The 21,861-nt window shown below is 44.3% G+C and overlaps 1 protein-coding gene across 11 annotated transcripts in view; it reads right to left on the bottom strand.

Annotated features, from left to right (window-relative positions):
• ERG (ETS transcription factor ERG) overlaps positions 1-21,861 on the bottom strand; it is a 135,707-nt gene that overhangs the window by 26,222 nt on the left and 87,624 nt on the right. For 9 of the 11 annotated variants that reach the window (XM_048290926.1, XM_048290916.1, XM_048290952.1 and 6 more), the window contains one exon: positions 3,442-3,659. The exons of 1 other annotated variant lie outside the window; for it this stretch is intronic. In XM_048290926.1, the coding sequence (XP_048146883.1) occupies positions 3,442-3,659 (218 nt within the window). Of the gene's footprint in view, positions 1-3,441; positions 3,660-10,852; positions 10,976-21,861 lie in introns of those variants that run through there. One more of the 11 variants, XM_048290935.1, reaches the window with a different exon arrangement.

The raw sequence follows: 21,861 nt of genomic DNA, 5'->3' as shown, positions 1-21,861 counted from the left end.
ACTGTTATTGTTAAAGAAAAGTGGGTAGCTAATCCCCATACAGCACACTGAAAATAACCCTTTAATTTCATTCTAATGGCATTTCTTTGGTATTCACAGGAATGCCAGCTCTGAGACCCTTATGTTTTGAAATTTAATGTAGGGCAATTACAACCAAAGTGTTATCTGGGGAAAGTCCTAGCAGAGGGGGCACATTTCTTCTCTGAGTGGGTGCTTAATTGGGGATGGCTAAGGGGCTCAATACGCTCCTAAAATGTTATACCCTCTTCCAAAGGACAGACTATATGGCCAGGAAGCACTGACACAGGGAGAAGGGAGAGCTGGACAGTAAAAAATTGCAATGTTAACTTCTCCCTGGCCACCACTTTGTGGGATCTCATTCCCTGCTTTGCATCCTGAATTATTCAGATTCAGGTGCCCACGAGGGAAGGCAATTACAGAGGATACCCTGGAGATCCTCGAGGAAGCACTTGCATGGCTCTGCAATGTGGGGTCGTATTTTAGACTCCTCTGGGATGACTCAGGTTTTAAAATGGGTCTAAACAGAGCAGGTACAGTTTTACTAAAAAAGAAATGCAGCTCTAAGCGCTCCAGGTACTGCTTGTGTTAATATTTAGCACACAAAGCATTTTAAGAACTGAGGAAATATTATCACTGAATATCATTTAAGGAAAAAGTCTGTGGACTGCAAAGGAGGAGGGTGGGGAAAACTTCTGCAGAAAAGAAATTGCAAAGTAACCTACAGAAAGGCAGGGTAGCACTATCTGATACACACTTTTTTCCCCTAGAAGTGGCAGGAATACCACATTCCAATTCCCAGAGTGTAATAACACTACATATTACATACACACATGTATGTAAGGTTTAGAAATGCCACAACATATTTATTTTTGTTGCTTGGCAGTGTTAGTTTCTCCATTAAAAGTGTAGTACTAAGATCTATTTTTTCAGGCATGAGTTAGACCCAATAAATTAAAACTTCTCTGATGAAATTCAGTGTTTTTAAATTAGATCTTTCTATTATTTTTGTGTATAGTATGAGCATGCAATATATGCATGCAGTATTTTTTGTTGTTGGGCTAATCTTTTTTTTTTTTTGTAGCTTGCAAGTGATTTTATTTGTTTCTTTTTCATCAAGTCATGACTTAGGAGCTGTAGCAAAGTACGAATTTTCTTTGTTGTCTCCAGTTAGGAACTCTGCACTGTTCTTTCAACAGGGAAGGCTGTAAAAGAATTCAAGATTAATAAACAAACACCTTCCACTGTCCCAGGCTGCTCCCAGCCCCAATGTCCAGCCTGGCCTTGGGCACTGCCAGGGATCCAGGGGCAGCCCCAGCTGCTCTGGGCACCCTGTGCCAGGGCCTGCCCACCCTGCCAGGGAACAATTCCTGCCCAATCTCCCATCCAGCCCTGCCCTCTGGCACTGGGAAGCCATTCCCTGGCTCCTGGCCCTCCAGTTCCTGATGAAGGGTCCCTCTCCACATGCACAAGCATTTTATGAGGACACTGCAGACGCCTCTAAAGGAAATGCAGACACCTCTCTACACAAAGGGGAATTTTGGCAGCTGAAACCAAAGCCACCTCCTGTCTACTGACTGCAGGGAGCCAGAGCATCCTCCTGAGCGATTCAGTGAATGCATGCACTAATAGAAAACAGCAAAAAAGAAGGAGAAATTATAGAATCACAGAATATTCTGAGTTGGAAGGGACCCACAGGGATCAGCCAATGCAAGCTCTGTCCCTGCCCAGACCCCCCAGCAATCCCAGCCTGGGCATCCCTGGCAGCGCTGTCCAAACGCTCCTGGAGCTCTGGCAGCCTCGGGGCCGTGCCCATTCCCTGGGGAGCCTGGGCAGTGCCCAGCAGCCTCTGGGGGAAGAACCTTTCCCTGCTCTCCAGCCTAAACCTCTCAGCAACAAGTAACATTGTTATCTAATAATAATTATCTTCTCTAATGCACCTTAAGGAATTTACACTGAGGGAAACTGCGATCAGTTCTCTTGCAGAAAAGCCAGCACAAATACTTAAAAGGCAATTTTAGGAAGCAGGTAAGACTGATATTGAATCAATACTTCATTTGTGATTATACCTCTGCATTTCCTTAGCACAAAAAAAAAATTAAAAAGACACTGAATTAAAGACACTTGAACTTCTGAATAAGCAGCCTTACAAGAAGACCTCCTCCAATTCTTTGTAACTTCAGCTCACCCCTATTATTTCTACGTATCTCAAATCTTTGACTACTCACTGGAAATTCTGATTTCAGAACTTCAGCACAACTTCCATCCTCACCACTGAACAGAGGAGGTGTGATAAGCTGTCAGACCACTTTGCCCTGCTTGTGCTGCTCATCACATCAGCACAGCAAGTGTGAACAGCAACCGCAGAGCCCAGGGCTGAGGTTTTCCTGAACAACTGATCCTGGGAGATGAGATTAAAATGCAGGTGTTTGTGACAGAGAGATGTGAAGCACAGGCTCCACTGGTACAATTGTCAGCAACTGACTCTTCTGGACCTTTGCCCTTCAGCAACACCAAAGGGAAACTGTTTTAAAGACAGTCAGGCATTTTAAACAGGAAAGCACTTGTTTGGATAGTTTCCTTGAAAATAAAAAATACAAATCTGCATTGTGTTTTGTTAGATGTCCCACAGGGCGCTCCTGAGCTTGGGAAAGCCACCAGTCAACATCCAAAAATCCACTGCAATACCCTGTCAGCCTAATTGATTCAGGTCTCCTTTATAGTGACATTCCTAAAAAAATGTCCTGAGACAACAGTTAATGCACATACACTCTGTGGCTACTGCCTGTTGAGCTGAGCAATTCATTTTCCTGCTCCTTTCTACTCCCCTGCCTGCCTCCATATTTATGTTGCTTTTTCAGCCCGAGTTCTTAAATCCAGCTCCACTTTTTGGCATTATTTTTACAGTAAATACAAAAGTAAAGATCAATAGTTCACTCCCTCTGACATTACATGAATTTAATTCCAATGTTTCCCTGTTTGGTTATATTTGGAGCAAAGGCAAGTGTCCAAATGGCTGGATTTGACAGCTTCCATGCAGTGTTAGATCACACACGCCACAGCCTTCAATGGATCAATGGTGCTGCTCCAGGCTACGGCAAATCCCCATTTTATTAACTTTAATATGTGCTCTTTCACTTGGTGCACAAAGCAAATTCACATCCAAAAATTATCCACAGTCAGAGGAAAGGTATTGCACAAGCTCATGAGAAGTCTGTGCCTGTAGCAGCATTTTAGACCCTCTGGAACACCTGAACAGGGCTGGCAGGACAAGGTAGGGTAAACTGGAGCCTTCTGGGATGGCAGCAGTGGCCTGGCAGGATATCCTCAGGCACCTAAAATGGTGCTAAACACACAGATTTAGACAACTGAGCCACACCCATCACAAAACCCCTGTTCTCGAGCCACCACCAGCCTTATTACCTTGACCCATTAACCTGGTTGGGGTTACACTCCATCTTGATGGTGACTCTGGCTGGGGGCTGTGACAACCAGTCCTGCTGGGGGACACGTGGGCTCATCTTTGAGGTCTGCCCATATTCACTGGAGGAGGAGGCCGTCATCTCTGTCTTGGCGAGGTGGGGTGATCCGTAGGCACACTCGAACAGGGACTGGTCTTCGCTCACCACCGATAACGCTTCCTGCAAACCAGAGAAGGGTCAGTGCAGCCACGCTGCAGGGCAGCCATCACAATATTCCCCAAGGGAAAAGGGCTTGGCCCTTCACAGAGAGGTGAATGGTCTCATTAGTTTTTAGGCACAGCACTGCTCTTGGTGCAGGTGAGGACCCATGGGGACAGATGTTGTCAGCACATGGCAGGAAGACAAGGGAACGTCTCCCTGGAGAGACCCCTCCCACAGCAGATGCACAAACACACGCTACCAAACACTTGGGAACACTGGCCAGCAGCTGGGAGGGAGGAGAGGGGAGGATGGGCAGCAGAGCTCAGATCTGTGGGGTCTCAGTAGTGATGCAGAGGGTGAGATCTGCTGGATGTAGCAAAAATTGCTGCCCCTGCAAGGAGCAACCGAAAGCCAGGCCCTGCTGACCCAGTGGGATCCTCCTTTCCTTCCTCAGGGACCCAGACCAGGTCCTTTCTGAACCAGGAGCTGAGACATCTGGGCACAACCTCCAATCCAGGGACATCATGCCCACCAGCCACCTCCTTCCCTCTCATGGCAACTCTTCCTGGTGGAAATCCCACTCCAGAGCTGTGGGAAGGGCTTCCCACTCTCTTTGTGGCAGCACTGGGGTTATGGCCATCGAGGGCTGCAGGGCCCATCAGCTCCCTCAGTGGTGGGAGAGCTGTCACCATGTCTGTCTAGAGACCAGACAGACACCAGAGGGAGGGACAGTCACCCTCTATCCCCACTGCCAAGCATTCCTGCTGGCACCAATTCCTTCCCTGTGCTATCTGGAGTTGAGTCTTGTGAGCAAGGCAGTGCCTGGGCCAGGCTTGGGGTGGTGCTGTGGCAACCACATCCATCAGAAAATGTGGGAAGAGCTGAAACTCCTTAAGGGACACATCCCACCCGAGATAAGGCTCCCCAGCCACGAGAGCAGGTCTAAGCTGCCACACTCCCACTGTCCTCCAGCAGTGCACAGACTTGGGGGGCACCCTCCAAAAGCAGAATTCTGAGGAAATTCCCCCTCTCCAGGGGCCACTTAGGGTGGACAAGGTGCATAAGGGTGCAAATTCAAGCACTGGAAGGGGCTGCCCAGGGAGGTTTGGAGTGCCCATCCCTAGAGGTGTCCAAGGAAGGGCTGGAGGTGGCACTCGGTGCTCTGAGCTGGGGACAAGGTGGGCATCGGGCACAGCTGGGACTGGCTGGGCTGGGAGGGCTTTTCCAGCCTCAGTGACTCTGTGAAAAGACAGTAACCCCCTGTGTGACTCCATCCTGCCACCCTGGCCCTGTGGCACGGAATGGAGCACGGGTGAGGCCAGCACCTCCTCCCTGCCATTGTGGGGACAATCCCCAGCTCTGGGTGGGCGAGAGGCTCCGCGTGAGCCCGGGGGCCGACAGCAGCCGAGGGGGAGGCTGGGCCAGCTGGCCATGGCTGCGAGTGTGGGGGCCAAGGATCAGAGGGTGGGGGGAATCGTGAGCCAGACTCGGGGCAGGGAGCTCCGTGAGGCAGCGTGTGTGGGCTGTGCTCCTGCCAGATCTGCTGCTGACGGCCAGAACCGCGTGGTCCTGTCAGCAGAGGAGAAGGGAGAGAGAAAAGGGATGGGAGTTCCCCAGCTCTGGGAGGGTGGGTGGCTGTCTGCAGGCTCCCACCCTCCCTGGCTGCTGGAAGAGGGCTTTGCTGAGCTCCAGCAGTCACATGCTGCCCTAAAAATCAGTGTTTGTTCATTTTAAGGCCCATGGTGTGACTTGCAGATGTCCTAGGCAGGGGTAAGAGCTGGATTCCACCCCTGTGGGCTTCTTTTGACCCCAGAATATTCTGTGATTCTACATTTCTCCTTCTTTTTATCCACCTGGTTTGTGAGCCCTTGGGGGGGCACTCTGTTAATAGTCACAGTTTGCTCTGCAAGTGCAAAGGTGGGGACAGCACTTCTGGCTTCTTACTGCTCGTGGAAACTGAGATCACCCCTAAATCCCTGGGCTTGGGGAATGGGATCTCAGGCCCTCCAAGTGCCCTGAGACTCATGATTGAATCACAGAGTTCAGGCAGTGATCTGCACTTTTTTACTGCTGATTTTCAGATGTCATTTGAGTGCAAAGATCACCACTAGGCTGCTCCCAGTGACTCCTCAGTTACCATCCTTCCTTCTGTGTTCTGCACACTCTCCCACCAACCTGCAACCAGCTACCTCTGCCTCTTTGGTTCTGTGAGACAGAAAGCATGCCAGAATAACACCTCTCCTTTTTGCCATGCCTCTCATGCCAGAAACCTTTGCTCTTGGCGGTCTGAAGCTTTTCTGATCAGCTTTTTCTGGGAAAAGCTGCAGACCAAGGAGGTATGGGTGGAGATGGCCACTGGTCCCTTGTTCCCCAAAGATTCTTCTCTGGCTCCACTGAGAGACAGCAGGGAACTTGATGTGCTTGGATAGTAAAGTAGAAGGGATCATGTAATAAGAAATAAAAAAAGAAAATGTTACACTGGAAGGAAAATAAAGAGTTCTTTCTCAGCAGTCCATGAGAGTTTTTCAGGAAAAAAAACCCCAAACTAAGTATATTTATGCACAAACACAGCCTGGCCAGACGATCACAATACATCCCATACCTGACACTACTGAATGCACAGTTCCCTCTTTTCTGCCCCAATCCATGAGACGAAAAACATGTAACAAAATGTTAATTTTGGAAGACTTAGCTCCAGTAAATACACTGAAGTGTGAGTCACACAGGAGAAAGCTGATACAGATTGCAAATATAACATTATTTTACTTTGTAAACCATTAACTAAAGGACCTTTTCAAAACAGGCATCAAGCACTATATAATGGATTTATTTCTTCTCCTCCCTCACACAAGTGAAACAAAGTACATTTTTCTGGTTCCTATTAAAGATGACTCCACCTAATGTAAGTTAATTTATGGATATTTAGGGTAAGTGTAAATGTAAACAACAACAAGAAAAAAAGGGGCTTCTATTTATTGGCATTACTAATGACAACAAACACTGCTTGCACTATGGGTGCCCATTATGTTGCCTAACAAGGGAAAGTACAAACATTTTAACTTCCTGAGGAGCACAGTAAATGTTGGAAATATGAACCCAATTACCTAGGGCTGTATGAATATCTACAACTATAGACACAAAACAAGACAAACATAAATGAGCCCAAGAGACAGACTTGAACTTCACGTTTTGGAGGAAAATTCATGGACAAAGCAAGCTCAGCCTGAGTTTAGCCCTGGTTGAATAGCACTCATCTGTACTCCATCCTGCTGGTTATCAGTTAGTGCTCGCTGACAGGTCTGGGAAGGCTCTGGAGGAATAGCTGAGCTCCTGCCAGCTTTGTCTGCTGTGGGTCGGGCCCCTTGTGGAGGCTCACTAATGTGAGCTCCACAACGGAGTGTCAGAGAGCCTCTGGCATTCACCCTCCCTGGTCCTGGCCAGCCTGTCTGCAAGGACAGCAGGACATGGTCACCCCTCCCCGGGTGACAAAAGCTGCACTGGCCATCGAAGCCTTTGCAAAACGTTGAGGAGTCAGCACAACTAAAGAAAATGGCCCAAGCTGGAACAGCCTTACGTCCTCTTCAACCTCTTCTTCCTCTCAGTGATCTTAAATCAGAGTATCCCAGCATGGTTTGGGGTGGAAGGGACCTTAAAGATCACCTTGTTCCACCCCTGCCATGGGCAGGGACACCTTCCACTGTCCCAGGCTGCTCCAAGCCTCAGTGTCCAGCCTGGCCTTGGGCACTGCCAGGGATCCAGGGGCAGCCCCAGCTGCTCTGGGAATTCCATCCCAGCCCCTCCCAACCCTGCCAGGGAACAATTCTTTCCCAATATCCCATCCATCCCTGCCCTCTGGCACTGGGAAGCCATTCCCTGTGTCCTGTCCCTCCAGCCCTTGTCCCAAGTCCCTCTCCAGCTCTCTTGGAGCCCCTTTAGGAACTGGAAGAGGCTCTGAGCTCTCCCTGGAGCTTTCTCTTCTCCATGTGAACACCCCCAGCTGTCCCAGCCTGGCTCCAGAGCAGAGGGGCTCCAGCCCTGGGATCAACTTAGGCCACTTAAAAGATGAGGATTTCTGGTCCAGGCTTTTCTGAATCCACTGACCTTGCAAGACCCAGGGATGCTGAACAACCACAACTCAACCAACCTGATATAACCTCCCGTGAAGGTCATCCTGGGGAAAAGCACAGAAATGGCACCCAGCAATAGGAAGCATTTCTCAGCTGCTCAGGAATGTCTGACAAGGGGCATAATTTGGTATCCCCAAACTGTGAGCTGTGAAAGGAAGGCCCCAACAGCAAACTGCTGTCCTAGAACAGCTGACAGAAAGCAGTGTGGGTTATTCCTTTCCTAAATACAGGGACTTAAAAATCTGTTTTGTGTTACAATTGCAAATGCAAGCTCCTGGACCTGAAATCTAATACAAAAATTGTCAGAACTCACCATCATGAAAAAATAGCGGCATGGTCTGGCCACATATAAATGTAAACAAAGCTATTAATACTGACAGTGTTTGGCAGGGTTTTATTACATATGGATGCCAGTTCTATTCCTAGTAAATGCTTTTCATTACTCATTTACATGTTAATCTCTTTTTCTCATCCATATTAATGGTGTCGCTGGAGCAGTTTGGCAACATCAAGCTGTAAGTGGGATAAAGCAATGTAAACATTAATAATTATTACAAAATAGATGCATTACAGGCTTCTTTCAGTTTTGCAAAGGTTTGTACCTTTGTGACAATAATTTTAGCAGTGAATGGGGTCATCTTCCTGGATTTCACATGATGTAACATATTCTCGTGGCATCTCACAAATGAAGCCTTTAATTTCTAGTAATTAATGTCTGGAGTAAAGGGATATGAAGAAAGGAACACATGGAGCTTAAAGCAGAAGGTGGGAAGGGTCTTTCATGCAAGTCTGTGAAGCAGAGCTGTTGGTATCTGAGGTCAATACTGAACACAAATTTTCTTTATTTCATCTTCCTTTCTCCACATATTTCCTCTCATGACATCACAGCAAACCCCCCGCCCCCCAAACCCAAACAAACCCATGTTCCTTCACTATATTCCTTTTATATTTTAATGGCTTGTACTATGCCAAACCTGGCTTCTCCCTTGGACTTTCTGTACTAATGATAAAAGAACAAAACGATTTCACTATTTGGTTTTGACTTACACTTCACTGATAAGTTTAAAAAAAGAAAAAGAATAACAGACTGACAAATCTGTAGAACAATAGGTACAGCAACGCCTTTAAAGTAGGCATAAAGTCATTAGGACAAAGGTGTTTACTTAATCAAATGCAAGATTACTTGGCCTAGAAGCATGAAGTTACAGGAAATGTGATTGAAGTAGTTCCCATCATGAAAGCACATGCAAGCTGCCCTCTCCTTTAAATGCAATGTCAGGAACTAAGGACAAAGACTTTTTTTTCCCCTAAAGTTTGGTCAAACTTAAGAAATGGCTACACAAGACAATAAGGTGTGTGGTTGTGCAGCAGAATTCGCTTGGGCTGAGGGACAGCAGCAGGATTTTAAAGTAATTTGGATGCCACTCTAACCCAGGGATTAGAATAGACAACGGTTTTAAACTGTGAACTGGCTTTGTTTTCATGAGCAATGGTTTTAAACTGAATGAAGCCAAGTTTATATTGTATTTTAGGAAGAAATCCTTGGCTGTGAGGGTGGGCAGGCCCTGGCACAGGGTGTGCAGAGCAGCTGGGGCTGCCCCTGGATCCCTGGCAGTGCCCAAGGCCAGGCTGGATGGGGCTTGGGCAAGAAGTGCACCCAAGGAGGAGGATGAATGAGGGGACACAAACACAGCAACAACTCTTGTTGTACACTGAGATGCTACAGAAATAAAATGCATTTTTTGCTTGTTCAGACAGCATTCCCACACTCCCAAAAGGACCTGTTACCCTTGGCTTGCAACAACACTGCAATAAAGAACTTTTAATTAACATTGCCATATGCCCTACGTTTATATCATCTATTTTTTGACAGCAGTTTTATAATATTTCTCCTCAAAGATGTAAACATATTTTACCTTCTTCTCTAATCTGATTTCATGGTAATCCATAGATAAGCACAAGCTTTGACCTCCCCACAGCCACAATCCATTCAGACATGGGCTGTTTCTTATCACTTCTCAGATGTCTACAGTTGGTCAGAAAAAGCTCTCTGTTCTAAAAAGAATTCTGACATATTGCAACTTACTTTCATTCTAAATTAGAACAAAAGCTGTTATACGAAAACTTTCACCAAACTGTTTATTATGAGCATTAATTGTAACACACCAGCGTGTGTTTTGCAGATGTTAAAACTTTCTAATAAACAGTCACATTTGGAGAGGAGCTGCGTTTTCTGAGGGAAGATTGTTTTCATTAAGGCCGTGCAATTAGCTCCTTAAGGGTTTCCATGCTTTAGTGCTCTGGGTATCCCCTTGTATACCTGATAATATTTGTTGTTGAAGCTTTGTAAATTGAATTACAGCTGTCACTGAAAGAAACAACAGGTGAGAGTGGAGAGGGAAGCACACAGAGAACAAGATTTGACCAAATCACTCTTCTTGCTTGCTGCTCTTCTACCTATCCTCCCTCAGACTGCCTCTTCTGATGCTCTAGGAAGCTGTTCATCTGGAGAGAAAACCTAATTTCAAACAGGCCAGGAATGTCATTTCCAGGCTGGAACAGAGAGCACAGGGAGGCTGGACACCAGAACCTCCCTGAGCAGCGGGAACTCTTCCAGTCTGAGACTCTGCTCACGTCTGCAACAGGCACCACTGCATGAGGAAACAAGCTGGGGTTGAACTGCTTAAAGAGCCTAAATTTGCAGCCCTGCTCCAAAGCCAAGCCTTTGAGCCTTGGGTTCATTGCATCCAGCAGCAACCGGGTGAAACAAAAGGCAAATGATTGATGTTTTAGCCTTGCTGTAGCTTATTAATCATGATGCTTGTACAAGTCTCTCCTGACCATTTGCAGAAGGAAGATATTCAACATGGTGTGGGGAACATACTGGAAAAGGTTACTGTTTAAAATGCAGTCACCTGAGTCAGGAATTACAACACACATCTGGAATATGTTTTCCTTCTAAATCTCCGAGTCTTGGATTCATTAGATCAGACAAAAACCCACATATTATATTCATGAGGAGAGTTCAGGAACAACAAAAAGCCTTGGCAAGTACAAGATAGGAAAGACAGATGTTGTCCTCACCTCCACCCATGAGAATCCGATTGCCAGCTCAGCCAACATCCTCCACCTCCTTTCAGGGAGCACTTGGAGACTCCGTGTTAATCTAAACACAGGCCCGGTGCTGCCACTTATCAGCTCTCCTCACCTCTTGCTGAGAAAAATACAAGGATGTTTGGAGCCCCACTTGAAAAAAGGAATAATCAAGCATCCATCAAGTTGATGTTATGAAATTGCAGGCTGGATTCATTTCTGGGAAACAGCAGCAGATGTTTGAGGCCTGATCCTGCAGCCCTCTTTGCGTAACTTTGACTTCACTGGTAACGTGAACAGAGGCCTCATGGCTAAGCCCAAAGGCTTAATATTTTGTGTCTTAACGAACAAACTCTGAAATACTATAAATTCAAATGCAGGCCCTGGTGCCTTATCACAATTTCTAATAAACTGTCATTCCTGAAATGTCAGCAAACCATAAGGTAATATTTGCAGCATGAGCCATTCAACTCCACGTCTCCAAGTGCTTCAGAAAATAAAAAAATCACCATTCCGTTATTGCAGATGGTGAAACTTTGGTTGGAATTACTAAAAATCAGTCTTAGAAAACATATCTCCCTCATGCCTAGCTGTGTGCTGTGTTTGGGACTACCCTGAATTTCACACACTACAATTATCACATTGATTAGAGTAACTTCCAGAGCAGGCACAAACACCTGATTTGAAGAATTGCCATTTCGCAATCAATTATTTCATCTTTATCTGACAGCAAAGTGCAAGTGAATAATTTAATCCCAAACCAAGATTTAATATGGGAAGTAGGAAACTCTTTTATACATGTTACAGAGATGAAAACTTCCACCCTGCACCTGTTTCAACCATCTCTACACCTGAGTGGGCCTCAAGCTGCTTGGAAGCAGCTCTGCCCATGCACAACCACCAAAGAACTGCACCAGGCTCCTGAGCTAAAGCAGACCTCTAAAATTCTTCTCCTGTACAAGCAAAGTGCTGGAAAATTACTTAAACACTGAGGCAACACCGGGTTTTATCAGCAGCACCAGGAGCTGAACGAAGAGGGTGCAGGGTTGGAGCAGCACAATGATCAGAATACGTATTCCTGAATGATTATGTCAACCTTAAATCACCAGGGCTGGAAACAATACAAATATATCCTGCAGATTGTATATTGTATACAATATATTGCTTTTTAAAAGAAACTGTAGCTTTGTATGCTTATTTTAGCACTTCCATCCATGGAAAGAGCTTGAGCAGCGAAGTTTGAATGACTATTTTTTTCAGTCAATACAATAGACTTTTCCCCTTTTCATCTTGAGAGTATTGTCAATTATGAACTTTGAAAGCTTGGAGTTTTTTGCTCCTTCATGCTTGGCTGTTAACTTCTAGGCCTTCAAAATGCCTAGAAAACTGGGAAAACTTGGATGTAGAACTCTTTAATTTTTATCTCAGCCCAGGGCTAGCCTGTTGCTGCTACCTTGCTTTTCTAGTACAGGACTGTATTGATCTGAAGGAGCAGCCAACCTTCTGCTTTGTTAAAAAATACAAACATCTGAGTGTTTTTTCAGCAACCTTTCCAGCAGAAGTTTGTTTGGCAAAGCAGGTTGCAGGTTTGTAAAGTGGCCCAGAGCCCGATAGGAAGGGAACTCAGGCTGCACACAACACCTGCTAGGAACTAACAGATCAAAATGATATTGGGAAAGAACCTTGGGAAAGAGTCTTGGGACCAAAATAAAGCCCAAAACAAGGCACTGATCCCATTCTAAACCATCAATCTTAACCATTTTTTGCTCCCTCTTAAAATCCTTTGCATCTTGGGCAGCCCCAGCAGTTCAGCTGAAGTTTCTTCAAAAGTTACTGTGTGTTAATCAGAGTTAGTCTCCTGCCCAGAATTAAAGGCTTTGCTTGTACACAGTAACTACCCTCAACTTTACTGGGATAATTTTTAACATGATTTTTATTTTAGCCTTATTCAAAAGATTTGTGCAGTGTTATGGTAACATTTGCAACTCTTTTCCCTAGCATCTAAGGAAAACTACAAGATTATACATTACATTTATAATTTGTTCTACTACATTCAATATTTGCTCACTGTGGTGGGTTGACCCACCATAGATATATTTTATATATAACTATGTACTCTTATTTTATATATGTAATATATATATATATACACATGTGCATGTACACACACTCAAGTATATGTGCACATGCACATTTTTAGAGAATCCCACTCTCAATCTCTGAGCAATTTTTAAGTAAAAATAACTCAGGTATTAAAATACCTTTCTCTAAAGCATAGCATGTGCCAAGGACAAGCTCATCAGCAAAGTGATTAGAAATATATGGGAAGGAATGACGAGATCTTTACAGCCATGGCACTGAGGAAGCCTGAAAAAATGCATCTGAGCAAGTTTCCTTTCCAATGAAGCTTAGTTTTTTAGGAATGCCTGAGAGCGTGAGGGAAATAACACTTGGATGGAGGCCACGAGCTGAGCTCCTCGGTGACCCATCACTTCCCTGCAGGGTCTGTGTGTGGTGTTTGTGCACGTGCACACACGAGGGTGAGCGTGGCTGTGTCATGAGGGGGTCACTCACCTTCCTGCTGGAAAGCCTGCACTTACAGGGCAGTCTTAGCTCCAAATATTCCCAACCCCAAGGAGATCACAGGAAAACAAAAGGGTGTCTGCTGGGTGTGTTCCCAAGTCTAACCAGCAGCACGCTGGCAAATCTCAGATGATCCCCGGTGTTTGCCTTCATATGTATTTAAAACTCTCACTTTCCTGTTCAGAGAGCACTGAGCACATTCAACTCTTAGCAATCTCCTTGCTTGAAACTTTTGGCAAATGCTGCTCAAGCCATCTTTATTTGTATGTATGTTTTTATTCACTTCCAAGTGTATTTTGTCTTGATGTAATTGTTCCCTGGGAGGGTGGGCAGGCCCTGGCACAGGGTGCCCACAGCAGCTGGGGCTGCCCCTGGATCCCTGGCAGTGTCCAAGGCCAGGCTGGACACTGGGGCTGGGAGCAGCCTGGGACAGTGGAAGGTGTCCCTGCCCATGGCAGAGGGTTGGAACAAGGTGATTTTTGAGGTTCCTTCCAACCCAAACCATTCCATGATTCTATAATTCCATATATTTTACTGACTTCTCCACATTAGACAACTGGAATTAAACCACAAATTTCTAGTGCTTTAAAAAAATTTACTCTGTTAGCAGTGCTCTCCATTTTTGCACAGCATTGGAGCAGAAAATCTTTTGTTTACATTATTGCCCCTTCCTTTTCCTCAGACACCTTTTATTCTGGAGCTCCCATGTATACACTGGATATATATATATATACGTGGTATTACATGCCTCTCATGGTATTCCCCATTTCAGGAGCATATGGAATATTGCTCAGATGGGTAATCCTTCTAAATTCAGAATGAACTTTCCAAATATGCCCACTGAGTATGTAAAATATGACTTCCTGTCACGATAACCTTTGCAGTGTATAGCCCAGCATACTTTCCTATAATTGTTTATAATGAATATCTTGATTCATACTTCTGCACACATTATTTTAGTTATCTGCCACAAAACATGACTAATGAAATTAACATGCGGTTGAATGTCACAGCATTAAGTCATTTCTTTGGGTGCAAAGACTCCCACAGGAGAGGGTTTAGTAAAACAGCAATAAAGTTAAGTGCCTGCTTTTCTTTAAGGATATTTAACCTGCTCTGCTGAAGCAGTATAAAATAAAGATATTGTTGTTTCAGCTCAAATATTAACTCCAATCAGTCCAACAGACTGGTATTGTTTTTGCTATATTGCAGTTAGAGAAGTAGCCAAACCAATGGATTATAAAAAAAATGTTGTTTCATACCTATGGCAGAAAAAGGTTGGAGTGAATGTTCCTTGTTTGTCCCCAAATCAATCAAAACAGAACCATCCCAAAAAGAAACCTTCACACGCACACAAACCAAATTGCTTTGTGTATAAAAAAAAAAAAATCCAATCCCATTTACACCTGTGCTTTTGCTTGTAAACTAAGTTATTACTTTATTTAAGGAATGTCTTTCTAAATAAAATCTTCAATCCAGAATCATGAAATAGAAACAATTATTTCAGAAAAAATTTCAACTGTTTCATTCTTTTTTCCTTCTTTTAAGAGATCTGCCTCCCAAATTTAACCTTTATCTTCCAACTCAAATCATTCTATGATTGTATGAGCTTGTGGCTCTCTGCTGAATCTCACATGCAGCAGAAACAGGCTGTGGCCCATTTTTAATTTTACACGTGAAGAAGAAAAGGAAAATGCACGTGGCAATATCTTTGATGTGGTGGCAAGAAAAATCCTGCAGCTTTTCCTTGTGGCAATATTTCTTCCAAACTAGTGATTACCTAAGTTACCAGTCAAGAACCAGGCCCTGCAGCTCTGACATTGACTGGTTTTTGCAACAGCACCAACATCAGCTCCAGAAGGACAAGAAAAATCAGCTGCTGCCACTGATGAAAAAGTGAACTGAGAACGTCAATTGCAAATGAAGAGAATCTCCTGTCCAGAATGGTGAGATCTGCATTCACCACAGCAATAGAAACCTTTAGGATGGTTTTCCCCACACCTCACTAAGAGGTGTCTAATACACATTGCTACAAGAAATGAAGCTGGGTGGATGAAAAGCTTAAGATATGCTAAAAGATAAAATTTTTATTTACTTTTCTTTGGTCTGAGTTGAAAAATGACCCCCAAAATGTCTTTACATACTGTAATCCAGCCTTCCAACACACAGGAGAGGTAGAGAGGTCTGCAGGCTGTTTCTCTTTTTATTGTTTCCCCAAACAAACCCATTTCCTACAAGCTGTTCCCATATCTTTCGTGCCACGTCCAGCTTCCCAGAAAAACAGCAGGAAAACAAAGTGTGAACTCAAAACAACCCATTTCCCCAGAACAATGTGCCATACCAAGGAGAGAGAGAGAGATAAAGGGGAGGAGGGCTTGGGGGAAGGCGGGGAAGAGCGGGAGGGAGGCAGAGGAGCTGCTGTGATGCTGCCAGGGGACCTGGAGAAAAAAAGAAGGAGGAACTTTTAAAAGTCACAGAGGGGAAGAGCTGTGAGTTGTGTAACTGTAAATATGCAACAGGCAGGTTGCCAACTATTTCAAAGGATTCGAGGTTTCAAAATCGTCGAGGAGGCTTAACTGATTTGCGCTCGGGGTCTGGAGCTTCCAGGAACACCTTTACGTGTCTGAGAGCCAGAAACTGCCCCATCTTTTTATAGACTCCTCAAGCCATACTTGGTCTGCATTTCAAGTTGAATCGGTAAGGAATGTAAACAGACCCCATTTATGCTTCTCTGCAATCTAATAAAATGAAAGCATGGACTAAATAAAGCTAAATGATCGATGTTGTTTGGTAAGAAGGGAAAACCAGATGAGCTTGTTCATTCAGTTCCTGGCTGACCTGAGCAATCTCCAATGCTCCTGCTGTTCAGTAGACCAAGAAAATCCATGCACTGAGCTCCCACAGGAATAAAAACCACTCACCGAGACACGTGTGATAAAAGGAAATGATAAATGTTACCATGACAGTTTAAAAACCTCTTTCTGTATTTGCAGGAATAAAAGTAAGGAAGGAACAAATCATTTCAGCCTTTTTGTCCATGAGGATTATTCAAGTGAGAAAAAAACTTGTGTAGAATCAACACAATTGGAATGCCCTTCCCCAAACTGTGCCCTGGGCTGATCCCCCAGTGTGGGCAGCAGGAAAGGGATTGGGATGGTGCCCCTGTGCCCCTGTGCTCAGGTGAGAGCCCACCTGCAGAGCTGCCCCAGCCCTGGGACCAGCACAGGGAGGACGTGGAGCTGCTGGAGAGAGGCCAGAGGAAGTAATGAAGTTGATCCCAGGGCTGGAGCCCCTCCGCTCTGGGACAGGCTGCGAGAGCTGGGGGTGCTCACCTGGAGAAGAGAAGGCTCCAGGGAGAGCTCAGAGCCCCTTGCAGGGCCTAAAGGGGCTCCAGGAGAGCTGGAGAGGGACTTTTGATGAGGATATGTAGTGATAGGACAAAGGGGAATGAATGGCTTTAAACTGAAAGAGGGTAAAGTTAGATTAGATATTAGGAAGAAATTGTTCCCTGGCAGGGTGGGCAGGCCCTGGCACAGGGTGCCCAGAGCAGCTGGGGCTGCCCCTGGATCCCTGGCAGTGCCCAAGGCCAGGCTGGACACTGGGGCTTGGAGTAACCTGGGATAGTGGAAGGTGTCCCTGCCCATGGCAGGGGGTTGGAACTGGATGATCTTAAGGTTCCTTCCACCCCAAACTATTCTATGAATCCATGAAATCAAGAATCTGACCAGCTTTGAAATCTTTGGGTGGGGAGACACAGCTTCAGTAAATGAAAGACAAAAATGTGGTTCCTTTCTTTTTTTTCTGTTGATAAAAGATGCAAACCCACAGATGTTGCAGTCAGTGCAATAAAAACCCAAACACAACCATTTGTCAGTGAGACCTGGCATTACCATGAAAGGTGCACTCTGCAGAGAGGGAGATGTGGGGCAACACTCATGTCACAACATGCTGACTTCCTACTGTGGACTTTTACTTGAACTGCCATGATTCTGCAGCAAAAAGGACTCTTCCAGTGCCTCAAAAGTATTTACTATTTACTAACCACGAATTTTATGCAGTGCTAAATGCAAGAAATAAATGGACTCTGCTGTCTTGGGCACAGAACTAAGGCAAAGGAATAGGCAGCCCTTGTCAGAAAATGCTTGTAGCTAACACAGAAGAGACACAAGCTGAGGGAAATAGATACAAAGCCCAAGTTAAATGCAAAGTGTGCCCAGTGTGACTATCACAGTTGTGCCAGAGGTTATTTTTTCAGTTTGAATGACCAGAAAATAATAAATAATGGAAGGCTACTATGCATGGCAGGCAAGAAGTGGAATGAAGGTGAAGAGAAAAGCCTGAAGAATGGGGAATGAAAAGCAAAGGTTTGGGTTGGAAGGGATCTTAAAGATCATCTAATTCCAACCCCCTGCCATGGGCAGGGACACCTCCCACTGTCCCAGGCTGCTCCAAGCCCCAATGTCCAGCCTGGCCTTGGGCACTGCCAGGGATCCAGGGGCAGCCCCAGCTGCTCTGGGCACCCTGTGCCAGGGCCTGCCCACCCTGCCAGGGAACAATTCCTGCCCAATCTCCCATCCAGCCCTGCCCTCTGGCACTGGGAAGCCATTCCCTGGCTCCTGTCATTCCAGGCCCTTGTAAAGAGTCCCCTTCCATCTTTCTTCTATGTCTGAATTGGGCACCTGTTCAAAGCATCAATTTCTCAAGACTGTGAATTTTCAGCCAGCCAAACACAGATTGTTGAGGATTTCACACACTAATTGTACCAAAACAATTAGCAAAACTCATTTTGCTCCATCAGAGTCAGCAGAAACATGTTACTGGTTTTATCAGGAGAACTCTTGACTCTTCAGAATGTCTTTTAAATATATAAAAGCTTTCTTATAAGGTACTTCCGTGAGACTGAAATCTAGAACAGATCTTTAGAAACCAACTCTTTTGTAAGAATATGGAAAACAGATCTAAAGCTTCAGTAAAACTTTTTGCTTCCTCATGTTGAGTATTTCATCACTGTCCAGGCGTGTTTTAAAGCTGTTTATGACCCTCTGAAGCTTCAGGCTTCACGCACAACTGTGGAGAAAATGTTTGCTAGAAACATTTAAAATTCCTGCCACATCTTCTTGCATTCTACTTTTTCTACAGATAGGTTTTGCATGCTGAGTACATTAAATATTATACTGGTGATATGCACAAGGATATTTTTAAGTCAGTTATTTGAAAAATTAGTTCTTATTTATTTCAAAGTCCAGAGCTCCTGATTCTGTATTTCTAGGAACACCTCTCAGGATATTTTTCTAATTTTTACAGTATTTTTGAGGTGTCAGTGAAATCATCAATCCTTGCAATGAAAACCACACTGCTCATTTTAAAACTTGGCAGCTAAAAATTCTGCATTCCAAATTTATCTTTTATTTGAGCACTTCTATTGCCATAAATAGAACTATTTGCAAATAAGAGCTAAGTGCATCTAATTAATAGATATTTCTCAAAGCACCAGAATAACTTCATCATTAACTGAGCTTAGTGGCAGCCCATGCAATTTTAGCAGCTGAGCAGAATAACATCCCATTTTGTCAGATGAAAAGCTCTTAAAGGCTATTAATGAAAATTCTGTGGGAAACAGAAAAGCTCTGAAAAACACAAAGAAAGTGTCTTAGATGGGGACGTGGAAATAAACCAGCTGTTTCTGAAAATAGAGTGATTTTTTTCCCGTCACGGTGAGGATCTGAGCATGCAACTGAAAATTCTCTCTCCCAGTCCTCTGCCAGAGTCAGCACCCACCACATGGAATTAAAAAAGCCAAAATGTCCCATCCAGCAAAAACAGGAGTAAAAAACATGCTGCTGATTATACATTTGGGGCCATTTTCCTCCCTTGTTTTCATTATTCAGAGGGAAAGATTTTCCCATATGAGCAAAGTACTGTCAGAAACATTTCAACAAGACTTGAATTTGCCAAGTTGGGTGAGCTGTGTTTCTGCTGGAAAGGGGTGTAAGATGGTTGTGTGAGGACCACAGAATCATGGAATGGGTTGGGTTGGAAGGAACCTCAAAAATCATCCAGTGCCATGGGCAGGGACACCTCCCACTGTGCCAGGCTGCTCCAAGCCCCAATGTCCAGCCTGGCCTTGGGCACTGCCAGGGATCCAGGGGCAGCCCCAGCTGCTCTGGGCACCCTATGCCAGGGCCTGCCCACCCTGCCAGGGAACAATTCCTGCCCAATCTCCCATCCAGCCCTGCCCTCTGGCACTGGGAAGCCATTCCCTGGCTCCTGGCCCTCCAGCCCTTGTGAAAAGTCCCTCTCCAAGAGAGACAAACAGTGTAAAACCAGCTCTGTCCTCTGGAAATGTGTGTTTAGAAGTTGAGGGCAACTGAGGATTAAATAAAGCAAAGAAATTGCAATCTGAGTGAAAAAGAAAACACAGGAAGAGACGAAATAGTGCAAAATGAGATCAAAGAAATCTGGTGAAGAAAAGACCATTAATGATTAAAACTAGGCTGAACTCTGTGACACTGGAGGGTTCTGCTGGTGGCTGGAGCACTGGCAAGGTGTGGAATTAAACAGTCAGCCAGGGAATCTGAGAAACTCAAGGGTAACTGAGGCATTGTTTTGCATAGAGAGAGAGCTGCCATAGCACTTCTTTGTTTGCAAATCTAGACTTGTTTTGGAAGTTTGGGCCTCTGTTCTCCTTTGCCTGGCCATCTTCTCATTTATTTAAACAAGCCTGGTGATTGTAAATGGTCTCTGAAGCACTGGAGATTACAGTTTATACTCACTGCCATGGAAATTCAGAGTATAATGACTTTGTTTTTCCTTTCTGATAGTATCTCTCCTATACTAAGCTGACACTTCCAAAAAAACTGAAAACTTTGCCCTTCTCAGGACACTTCATGACTCCAAGAACTTCCTCAACAGATTTTGTTTTCCCATCTTTCACTTTGGTTTGCAACACTGACTGGCACTGGTAATTCTTCCTTCAGTTGTTCATGGAGTAGTTGGAAGATTATTTTAAATCAGATTTTAAGTCAAGTTCCTCCTTCTTTAGAGCATCTAGTTTTAGCACCTTTATCAAGCATAGGAATTTCATTTTCAGCATCATCCCAATCCTGTTTAACAAGGATTTCAAAAGAGTTAATTCTGAGGATTTATCAAGCTTCCTTTTTAACAATGGTGGCTGCCAACTTTCATGATCTTACTGAACCTCAGGTTCCTCTGAACCTAAATTCTAGAGTCAGCTAAAAAGACTGTTGGTTTTTGTTTTCAGTAAAAGATTTGTGAATTAGAAGGCAGATGAGATAAACAATATATATATTATTCCCTGAAATTCCATGATTTTTGAGGTCATGTCACTGTGAATTCTGAATATTTTTACTGACAGAAAATATAACATTTTTTATTGTCACCTTAATTTCAGTATCACATCCCACTGCTTTCTGCCTCTACCATGAAACTTTCATATAAAACTATTTGCAACATTTTGACTTGTCTTATTATTCAAACTTCTGAATTTCTCCTCTTTTCACTAAGGAAATAAACAGAGAATTAGGAGAGGAAAAAAAAGGAAAACAATGCCTTGGGGCTCACAGACACCCCACTTAATGTTGACCTCTCGCAAGCAACCTAGAGGCCCCTTAACTGGTCCTCTCCAATGTCATAAAAGCCTCCAATCCCCCTATATTACAATATTTGGAGGGAAAATTTCTACAAATATATAAATAGAGATGTGTTTTCTTTACTCATGATTGTATCATCACAATTTTGTGATGCAAAATTTGAATATTTTCAAGCTTTAAAATATGAGCTGAAGCTTTTGGCACTCACTACACAGCAAATACTTTTCCCCAAGAGGCTGAGCTGCCAGCTTTATTTCTTAACACCTTCAGGAATAAGATTTAACCTGAATCTGAATCCCAGCTTGCAAGCCAGAAACATGACCAGAAAGTTTTTACGTCAGGCCTTGGAAAAAAAAGTACTTAAACCCGATGTGTTTTGGGTCTGTACCTTGGCTTTTTAGGTAAAATTTTTAGAACTAGAGCCTTTTGTCAGTGAAAACTGAAGACTTCAATTGTTCACATAATTCAGGAAACTGCCCCTTAGTTGCTAAATATCACGACTCCCAATAAAAATGGTGAGAGCTGGCAAGAATTGCATCCTCCAAGAAGCAGATGAGACTGACAGAGATTGAGGCCAAACACAACCTCTGTGAAAGAGGAAAACAGGATTATGAAGGCCCAAGCTCAGAAGAGAAACATACTTGAAATTGAATTTGGTCTGGTCTGGGTTATAAAAGGCTACATTACGTATGTGATAAAGGTGAGGAGAAAAAGAAGAAAATCTGAAGATAGGAAATAAGGGAGACCTTGTCATTCTCCACAAGTCCCTGACAGGAGGGGGCAGCCGGGGGGGTCGGGCTCTGCTGC

Source organism: Corvus hawaiiensis, chromosome 2 (genome assembly GCF_020740725.1).
Source record: "Corvus hawaiiensis isolate bCorHaw1 chromosome 2, bCorHaw1.pri.cur, whole genome shotgun sequence".
Classification (NCBI taxonomy): domain Eukaryota; kingdom Metazoa; phylum Chordata; class Aves; order Passeriformes; family Corvidae; genus Corvus; species Corvus hawaiiensis.
Note: the sequence above shows the minus strand (reverse complement) of the source record. Positions and strands in the feature narration are given on the sequence as shown.